The 10,054-nt window shown below is 41.2% G+C and overlaps 1 protein-coding gene across 1 annotated transcript; it reads left to right on the top strand.

Annotated features, from left to right (window-relative positions):
* Positions 1–210: 210 nt before the first annotated feature.
* Positions 211–2,006, top strand: LOC127095793 (uncharacterized). Its single transcript, XM_051034432.1, has 2 exons — positions 211–1,573; positions 1,660–2,006. Exons 1-2 carry the CDS (start codon positions 211–213, stop codon positions 2,004–2,006), a joined length of 1,710 nt encoding a protein of 569 aa, XP_050890389.1.
* Positions 2,007–10,054: the final 8,048 nt, after the last annotated feature.

Below are 10,054 nucleotides of genomic sequence, written 5' to 3'. Positions count from 1 at the left end.
GCTGAATTGGATGAGATCAAAGGGGGTATGTCCCAGATGAGAGAAATGCTACAAGCTTTAAACTTCAGATTTGAGGCTTCGCAAGCGACCGTGATTTCAAAGATCACGGGCCCAGCAATTGAAGTCCAACTTTAGAGGTTGTTACCTTCAACCCTTCCTCCATATGGGTTACCTTACGACTTTATTCCTCGAGCGGAAGTAGTGCATGACATGGGGCAATCTGTCCAACAAGCCGTGTCGTTACCGGTCTACATCGATGCACGCCCAGTCGTCCACACCGTTGCTCCACCAGCTGCCTATGTTAGGCACATTCCGCACTTTGAAGATCAACATCACATGTATCAGACTATCGACTCAACCGTTGTTGGTGATGAAGTAAGATTTGAAGATTTTAGAGAAGTGAAGGAGAACATACAACTCCTTGAGAAGAAGTTCCAAGCATTAGAAGGAGACCACATCTTTGGATCTGCTGCCAAAGAAATGTGCCATGTACTTGGGTTGGTGATTCCGGCCAAATTCAAAACTCCAGACTTCGACAAATACAAGGGGCATACTTTCCCAAAGAGCCATCTCATCATGTATTACCGAAAAATGGTTGCTCACGTGGAAGACGACAAGTTGATGATCCATTGTTTTCAAGATAGTCTGAGTGGGGCTCCTTCCAAGTGGTATTTAAGTCTGGATCAGAATAGAATTAGATGTTTACAAGACCTGTCAAACGCGTTCATAAAACACTACAAATATAACATGGACATGGCACCTGATAAAAGGCAGTTGCAAAGCATGTTCCAGCATGACAAGGATTCCTTCAAGGAATATGCTAAGAGATGGAGGGAACTGGCTTCTCAAGTTGAACCACCTCTTTCTGGAAAGGATTTGGCTGAACTATTCATCGACATTGTCCAACCCCAATTCTATGAGAAGATGGTTCGAAGTGCTTCCTTGGGATTATCAGAGCTTGTTGCTATAGGGGCTCGTGTCGAATATGGTTTAAGAAATGGAAAACTTGCGGATGTAGCTGGAACTTCAAATGCTAATCCAAAGAAGATCTATGGAGGGTTTCCCAAAAAGAAGGAAGGAGAAACAAATGTTGTGACTATTGGCCAAGGAAGAGCCCCTCCAAGGAGGAGACAACAACAATATTCACCACAACAGTATGTTCAACAACCCTTTCCCTATCAGCATCCCATGTATCTCATTCAGTATGCCCCACAACCGTACGTAGCTGCTGTGACGCCCGTTTTCAATCAAGAACCTGCTCAGGCTTATCAAGTGCCTCCGGTTTATCGACCAACTCCAGTGCAACAACGTGCTGCGATTCCTCCAGTTTATCAACAAGCACCCATAACTCTGGTCTATCAACAGCCTAGAGCTCAATCTCCAAGGCAAAATGCTCAGAACCAGAATAAGAGGCAAGGGGATAGGGCGACCTTCAATCCAATTCCAATGTCGTACACTGAGCTTTATCCCTCCATGTTGCAAAAGGGTTTGGTGGTTCCCAGACCTATGGGACCTCCACCTGACCGTCTGCCTCCATGGTACAACCCTAATGCACACTGTTCTTTTCATGAAGGTGCCCCCGGGCATGACCTATAGGGTTTCTATGCTTTGAAGCATAGGGTTCGTGAGCTGATTGACAACAAGATCCTGTCTTTTAAGGATATGGGACCGAATGTGAAGAACAATCCTCTTCCCCCCATGGAGATCCTGCAGTGAACGCCATTGAAGATGTCTCTGTTGGTGTTATGGTTGAGAAGGTGGACGATGTTAAGACTCCTTTAGCAGAATTCCACGCCCGATTGGTGGAAGCTGGCCTAATTAGTATTCATCATGACAACTGTGAAGAGTGTTCCGCACACCCAAAAGGATGTCAAACGGTGCGAGATAATATTCAAGACTTGATGAATAAAGGAGTGCTTCAAATCTCCAGCATTACATATAATGAAGATGTGTTGGTAATTGAACCTTGCTTCAATTTACCTGAACCACTAAAAATCCCATACTAGAGTGGTGGAGTGGTTCCTACGAATAGTCATCTGTTCCCTATTGAGATATGTATGCCCACACCTTTTCCATATGAGAGCACCAAGGTTGTGCCTTGGAAGTATGAGTTACCTCTATGGACAAGGTTGTTGAAGGAAGTGCAGATGTTGAAGTGACAGAAGCTGTGAGTGATGACGTCACCAATATTGCCGGAATGAGCAGAATGACCCGTAGTGGTCGAATCTATATGTCTGAATTCAATGTGACTCCTCAAGTGCCGACCAAATAATCTACAGTTGTAGCTCCCACTAAAGAACCCGAAGTGGTCCAATCTGAAGATGTTGCTGAATTCTTGAAGTTGATCAAGAGAAGTGATTACAAGGTTGTGGACCAGCTACATCACACACCATCTAAGATTTCTATTTTGTCTCTGCTATTAAACTCCCAAGCCCATAGGGAGGCTTTGTTGAAGGTGCTTGCCCAAGCTCGTGTAACACAAAGCATAACAGTAGACCAGTTTGATGGGGTGGTTGCGAACATCACAATTTGCAATACTTTAAGCTTTAGTGGAGAAGAATTACCTGAAGATGGACAAAATCATAATCATGCTCTCCATATCCCGGTAAAATGAAAAGATGATGCTTTGGCAAGAGTTTTGGTCGATATCGGATCTTCTTTAAATGTTATGCCAAAGAGAACACTCGCAAAGTTATCTTGTCAAGGACCAGCTATGAAGCCTAGTGCCTTGATAGTGAAAGCTTTTGATGGTTCCAGGGGAACCGTGATTGGAGAGGTTGAACTGCCCATATTGATTGGCCCTCATGTATTCCCGATTAATTTCCAAGTCATGGATATTAATCCAATGTATATCTGCTTATTGGGGCATCCTTGGATTCATGCTGCGGGGGCAGTCACCTCCACTTTACATCAAAGAATGAAGTTTGTGGTGGACAATTAATTAATCATCATTTCGGGAGAGGAGGAATTTGTGGTTAGTCATCTGTCATCCTTCAGATATATCGAGGCTGATGAGAACGCTTTGGAAACTTCTTACCAAGCTCTTGAAATAGCCAATGCCACTTTTGTGGAGATGAAGGACCCGGTTGGGAAAGCTTGTTCATCTTTCGCTTCTCTGAAAAACACAAAGTCTAGCATTGAAGGAGGAAACCCTGAAGGTTGGGGTCAGCTTATTGATGTTCGTGAGAAGCATGATCGCTTTGGTATGGGATATGTGCCTTCCGCTGTGAAAGGAGCTCGGGTACCTGCAAAGGACAACACTCGAAGCATCCAGGAAGTATTCCTCAGTGCAGGATTCATCCATGGAGATTAGGTCAATGCAATTGGAAATAGGACCTAAGATGAAGATGAGCCCTTCTTGGTTTACCGGTGTGAGATAACTTTGAACAACTGGAAGGCGGTTGAGATCCCCGAAATTTATCCTTTGTCAAAGTAATAATTATTGTTTCTTTCCTTTCAAATCCTTAGCTCTGCCCAAGGCTAATTGATCATGTTGTAGGGCCCCTTTTCATTTTCAAATAATCATTATCAGTGAATGAAAGACATTTTGTTAAATTCTTATTATTCATTTATTTTGCTTTCTCTTAAGAAAATGGAAATCTTTTCAAACAAATTTTTTTCATTTATGCATCTTTTATTTTTACTTTTCTAAAAAAAATCAATCATTCAAACATGCAGAATAAATGATAACCCCGTTGAATCCAATGCCTTTACTCCCTCTAATAACTTTGACTCCCCTATCTACCAAGTGGAAGAAGAGGGTGAGGAAGATTGTTACATCCCTGACAAATTGGCAAGGCTGCTCAAGCATGAGTCCAAAGCCCTTCAGTCACATGAAGAACTGGTGGAAACAATCAACCTTGGCACAGAGGAAGAGAAGAAAGAAGTCAAAGTCGGTACCACACTTGAGGCAACCGTCAAAGAGAGATTGGTTAAGCTGCTACAAGAATATGTGGATGTATTCGCATGGTCATACCAGGATATGACAGGCCTGGACACCGACATCGTTGAACACAAGCTACCACTTCAGTCAGACTGCCCGCCAATAAAACAAAAACTCTGAAGAACAAGACCAGATATGGCTCTGAAGATTTGTGAAGAAGTCAAGCGACAATTTGATGATGGTTTCCTCGCAGGGGCGAAGTACCCATAATGGGTAGCTAATGTTGTACCTGTGCCTAAGAAGGATGGTAAGGTGAGGATGTGTGACGATTATAGGGATCTGAACAAAGCTAGCCCAAAGGATGATTTCCCTCTACCGCACATTGATACATTGGTAAACAACACTGCAAGTTTTGTTGCATTCTCCTTAATGGGTGGATTTTATGGATAGAATCAAATTAAGATGGCACCAGATGACATGGAGAAGACCACTTGTTTTACCCCTTGGGGCACTTTTTACTACAAGGTAATGCCTTTCGGTCTCAAAAATGCCATGGCAACTTACCAAAGAGCTATGGTCACTCTTTTCCATGACATGATGCACAAGGAGATAGAGGTCTATGTTGACGACATGATCGCTAAATCTCAGAATGAAGAAGATCATATGAACCATCTGAAGAAGTTGTTTGAACGCCTCAGAAAGTTTAGATTATGATTAAACCCTGCAAAATGCACATTTGGTGTCCGTTCAGGGAAGTTGCTTGGTATCATCGTTAGTCAACGAGGAATTGAGGTGGACCCCGACAAAGTCCTAGCTATACAAGAAATGCCTGCTCCACGCACCGAGCGAGAAGTTAGAGGTTTCCTTGGACGTTTGAATTACATCTCAAGGTTTATCTCACATATGACGGCCACGTGTGAGCGAAAGGATCAAGCTATCGAATGGAATTCTGATTGTCAAAGTGCTTTTGAGAAGATTCGTCAATACTTGCAAGAGCCTCTTATTTTTATTCCACCTGTCCTAGGAAAGCCATTAATCATGTATCTGACTGTGCTTGAAGGGTCAATGGGTTGCGTGTTGGGGCAACATGACGAAACTGGTCGAAAAGAACATGCTATTTACTATTTGAGTAAAAAGTTTACTGATTGTGAAAGTCGATATTCTCTTTTGGATAAGACTTGTTGTGCACTAGCATGGGCCGCTCATTGTTTGAGACAGTACAAGATTTCCCATACTACTTCGTTGATCTCGAAGATGGATCCAATAAAGTGTATCTTTGAGAAACCTGCCTTGACTAGAAGACTTGCCCGTTGGCAGATGCTTTTGTCAGAGTACGACATCCAGTATGTGACCCAGAAGGCAATCAAGGGTAGTGTGTTAGCGGAATATCTTGCTCATCAACCAGTTGAAGACTATCAGCCGTTGAAGTTTGATTTCCCCGATGAGGATATCATGGTGATAAAGGATTGTGAAATCCCAGGCCCAGATGAAGGACCAGAACCAGGATCTCGATGGAAGCTTGCGTTCGATGGTTCCTCCAATTACAGTGGCCATGGTGTGGGAGCAGTTTTGATGAATCAAAATGGTGGCTTTACCTTTTTCACAATAATGTCGTGCTTTGATTATACGAATAATGTTGTAGAGTATGAAGCTGCAATTGATCTTCGAATCAAGATCCTTGAGGTGTACGGAGACTCCTCCTTGGTGATCTATCAGGTCAAAGGAGAATGGGAAACTCGTGATGCGAAGCTGATCCCGTATCCTGCTCATGTTGTAAAGATGATAGAATACTTTGATGATATCACTTTCCATCACATCCCAAGAGTAGAAAATCAAGTGGTCGATGCTTTGGCAACATTAGCATCAATGTACCAAGTAAGATTCCATAATGAAGCTCCACTTATTCAAATAGAGCGAAGAGATGAGACTACCTATTGTCAATTGATTGAAGAAGAAATTGATGGTAAACCATGGTTTCATGACATCAAGCGTTATCTTCTAAGTTAAGAGTATCCAGAAGATGCTACATTGTTGGATAAGAAAACTCTGAGGAGATTATCATCCAAATTCTTTTTGAGCAATGATGTGCTTTACAAGAGAAACCATGACATGGTTCTGCTCAGATGCGTGGATAGACACGAAGCAGACATGTTGATTAAGGAGATTCATGAGGGATCCTTTGGGACCCATGCTAATGGACATGCCATGGCCAAGAAGATTTTAAGAGCTGGTTATTACTGGTTGACCATGGAGTCTGATTGTTTCAGATATGCTAGAAAATGTCATAAATGCCAAATTTATGCTGATAAAGTGCATGTACCGCTAACACTGCTGAATGTTTTGACATCTCCGTGGCCCTTCTCAATGTGGGGCATCGACATGATTGGCGCTATAGAGCCTAAAGCTTCCAATGGTCACCGCTTCATCCTGGTTGCCATCGATTACTTTACGAAATGGGTGGAGGCTGCTTCCTACACCAATGTGACGAGACATGTGGTTGCTCGCTTTACCAAGAAGGAGATTATCTTCCGCTATGGAATCCCAAGCAAGAGCATTACCGACAACGGTTCAAACTTAAACAACAAGACAATGACAAAATTATGTGGGAGTTTCAAGATTGACCATCATAACTCTTCTCCATATCGTCCAAAGATGAACGGTGTTGTTGAAGCCGCCAACAAAAATATCAAGAAGATCCTGCAAAAGATGGTGAAAACTTATAAGGATTGGCATGAGATGTTACCCTTTGCTTTGCATGGATACCGGACCTCAGTCCGCACTTCAACAGGGGCAACCCTGTTCTCCTTGGTCTATGGTATGGAAGCAGTTCTCCCAGTCGAAGTAGAGATACCTTCAATGAGAATATTGATGGAGGTCAAGCTAGATGAAGCTGAATGGATCCAGAACAATTATGATCAACTTAACCCCATTGATGAGAAGCGTATGACCGCTCTGTGCCATGGGCAATTGTACCAACAACGAATCAAGAAAGCGTTCGACAAGAAGGTCCGCCCTCGAGAGTTCAAGGAAGGGGATCTCGTGCTCAAAAGGATTTTTCCAGTACACAAAGATTCACGTGGGAAGTGGACTCCCAACTATGAAGGCACATACGTTGTAAAAAGAGAATACTTTGGAGGTGCTCTATTTCTCACAACTATGGATGGATAAGAGCTCATTCACCCTGTGAAAGCTGATACAGTCAAAAGATACTATGCCTAACAAAATCCCGGTGGACTGAAAATCCGAAAGGGCGGTCCAGGCAAAAGTTAAGGATAATTAAAAAAATGGTAGCTCTCTAAGTTGAAAATTTGAAAGGGTGACTTAGGCAAAAAGGAGCGTCCCGGTGGATTGAAAACCCGAAAGGGCGATCCAGGCAAAAATTAGGGACAAAAGGCACAGACTGTATCAGTTGTCACTGGTCAACACAGAAGAGCTAAAGGTGGAAGATCAGTCCAACTTCTCCCTTCAGAAACAAGGTTTTGTGGAGTCATTGTTATTAGGGATAGTAGTAGTCATTGCGATTCAATGTAAACCTTTCCCTATTGTCATTTTCAAATTTGTAACATTTCATGGAGCTACACCATTTGTGTACTACCATTCTTGAATAAATACAAGTTTGCCTATCAAATTCTATCATTTTTTGTTTTTTCTCTGGTTTTTCTTTGTAATGCAAAATGCCATTTATTTGTTAATAATGAATTTTTGAACTCAAAAAGGAATTTTTCAACATATTGAGAAACACAATTTTGCTTTGACATGTGGAAATATTAAAAAAGGAGATCTTTCGTCTTTCCCCACAAGTCTCAAGTCGCAAGACCTTTTCTGAAATAATCAACATATATCTCCAGGGAACATAAATTTATCATTCTCTAAAAGGATTACTGGGCCAGTTGTAACTGTTCAGCTTGATAGATCCTCCTGTGATACATTTACTCACTCCTTTGGTTGAGTTGTTGGTTTTAACGATTCAGTGCCTCCATAAAGCTTTCCCCAATTTCCAGTCCGTATATGGTCAGCATTTGCATTTCATGACCATTCATATAACATGCATATAAGCAAAATCAAAATCATGCATAGCCCGAAGTATGCTTCGTGTTCATTTGCATAATCGCAGGTCTCATTGTTGATTTTTATCCCTTGACCTCTAAGACCAGTTGTTACTAGCGTCCTCTGTTAAGTTTGGTTGTCACCAGCGTCTCTGTCAAATCCAGTTGTAACTGGGATCCTTTAAAGTCTGGTTGTAACTAGCTTTTGTTTGCAAGTCCAATTGTTATTGGCATTACCTGTTAAGCCCAGTTGTAACTAGCGCTTGAATGTTAAGTCCAGTTGTAATTGGTGTCCTGTTTTTAAATCCAGTTGTGACTGGTTTCTTTTAAAACCTGGGTATAACCAACATTGTTTACAATTCCAATCACTATTGGCATTACCCTCGAAGTCTAGTTGTAACTGGCGCTCGCATGATGAAATCCAGTTGTAACTGGTATCTCTTTAAAGTCTGGTTCTCACCAGCATCTTGTCTCAAATCCAATCGTAATTGGTACCTCAAGCACAGTTATAACTATCACTTTGATAAAATCCATTTGTCAATGGTATGATAAGTCTGGTCGTAATCAGCATTTGTGTTAAGTCCAATTGTTATTGGCATTATCTGTTTAAGTCTAGTTGTAACTGGCGCACAAATTTTGAAATCCAGTTGTAACTGGTATCATTTTAAAGTCTGGATGTCACCATCACCTGTCAAATCCAGTTGTAACGGGTATCATTTTAAAGTCTGGTTGTCATCAACATCCATCGAATCCATCTGTAAATGGTATCTTTAAGTTTGGTCGTCACCAGCACCCTTGAAGTCCAGTTGTAACTGGCACTAATCTGTTTGAAGAGAGTTGTACCATATGTTTATGGTATAAGTCCAATTGTTGTTGGCACCTACAGAGAGTGTTCTATCCTGTTGGCCCTAGCACTTCCTAGAAAGTTGTCATTTTGACTCTTTCATTGACAGTAATTTCCAGAATTTTTGATCGGATGATTTTCTTGTGAGAAATCTCCGGATTTGTCAAGAATGTTCAAATTGACATCAGGTCATGTATGAACATGTTGATGTATGCTTTTTGGATTTTTCTAATGTTGTCAGGTCATGCTTGAACCTGCTGTAGCACCTCAAATTTGCACCCTCCTTGTGTACATACATTTTCATGATTAGGTCATTAACATAACATAGTTCATTGCATAACATTGCATTGCCCTTTGCCCAAGTGCAAGTTCAACTGACAAATTAGGTCAAACTGGTCAGGAGATTAGGTCAATCAAGCAAGCATGTGCCATTTTCATTGGAACAAAGCCCTATGGTTGATTTATCAAGTTCATATGGTCTAAGGATCATTGTGAAGTGATTTGGACAAAGATTGGATGCTCAGAAGTCATCAATCAAGCTGAATTTCAGCTGGAACCATAGAAAGTCGACTGTGGTCAACTGTGGTCAACTGTGCCTGATTTTATGGATTTGAAGGTGGGAGATGGTTTGAAAGGCTTCATTCATGTCAATATAAGTCTCATTTGACATATCAAAGACCAAGGTTGAAGAATTGGAGGTCAGACAAGAAGTTTCCTAAAATGGCAGGTGACCTGTAATTTCAACTGTCCAAAATGGAAAGTTTTTCTCCTCAAAATTACTTCATCATAAAAGCTTCAAATGGAATTTTGTCCAACATGAAAGTTGAAGATCTTGATCTCACCATTCCAAAAAGTCTAAGAACTTGAAATTCCCATGTGTGGTTGGCAAGATATGGTCCATTCATTTTCCAAAAATGTCCAAATTCAAAGTGGCATAACTTTCACATGGAATGGCCAAATTGGATGGTTTTTTCTTTGAGCAAACCACATTTGATGTGTACTTTCATAATCCATCATCACATTTTGCCAAAAGCCTTCACATAAAAAGGTCAATTTTCAAGTGTACCAATTAAAAAGCAAGGGCAAAATGGTCCAAATCTCAAAATACTTGGAATTTTCACATGGGACTTTTTCCAACACTTCCAAAATATCATTTAGAACTTGCTTGAACCAAGTTTGGACAGAAAAATTGGCTGCATCATGAAAGGGCATATTGGACCTAACACTTGAAAACGCACTTAACACTAATCATCTCCATTTTGCTAATCATGATTAATTTTG

This window comes from Lathyrus oleraceus, chromosome 6 (assembly GCF_024323335.1).
Source record: "Lathyrus oleraceus cultivar Zhongwan6 chromosome 6, CAAS_Psat_ZW6_1.0, whole genome shotgun sequence".
Lineage (NCBI taxonomy): Eukaryota > Viridiplantae > Streptophyta > Magnoliopsida > Fabales > Fabaceae > Lathyrus > Lathyrus oleraceus.
The sequence above is the reverse complement of the archived record's forward strand: the minus strand, read 5'-3'. Positions and strand labels throughout refer to the sequence as shown.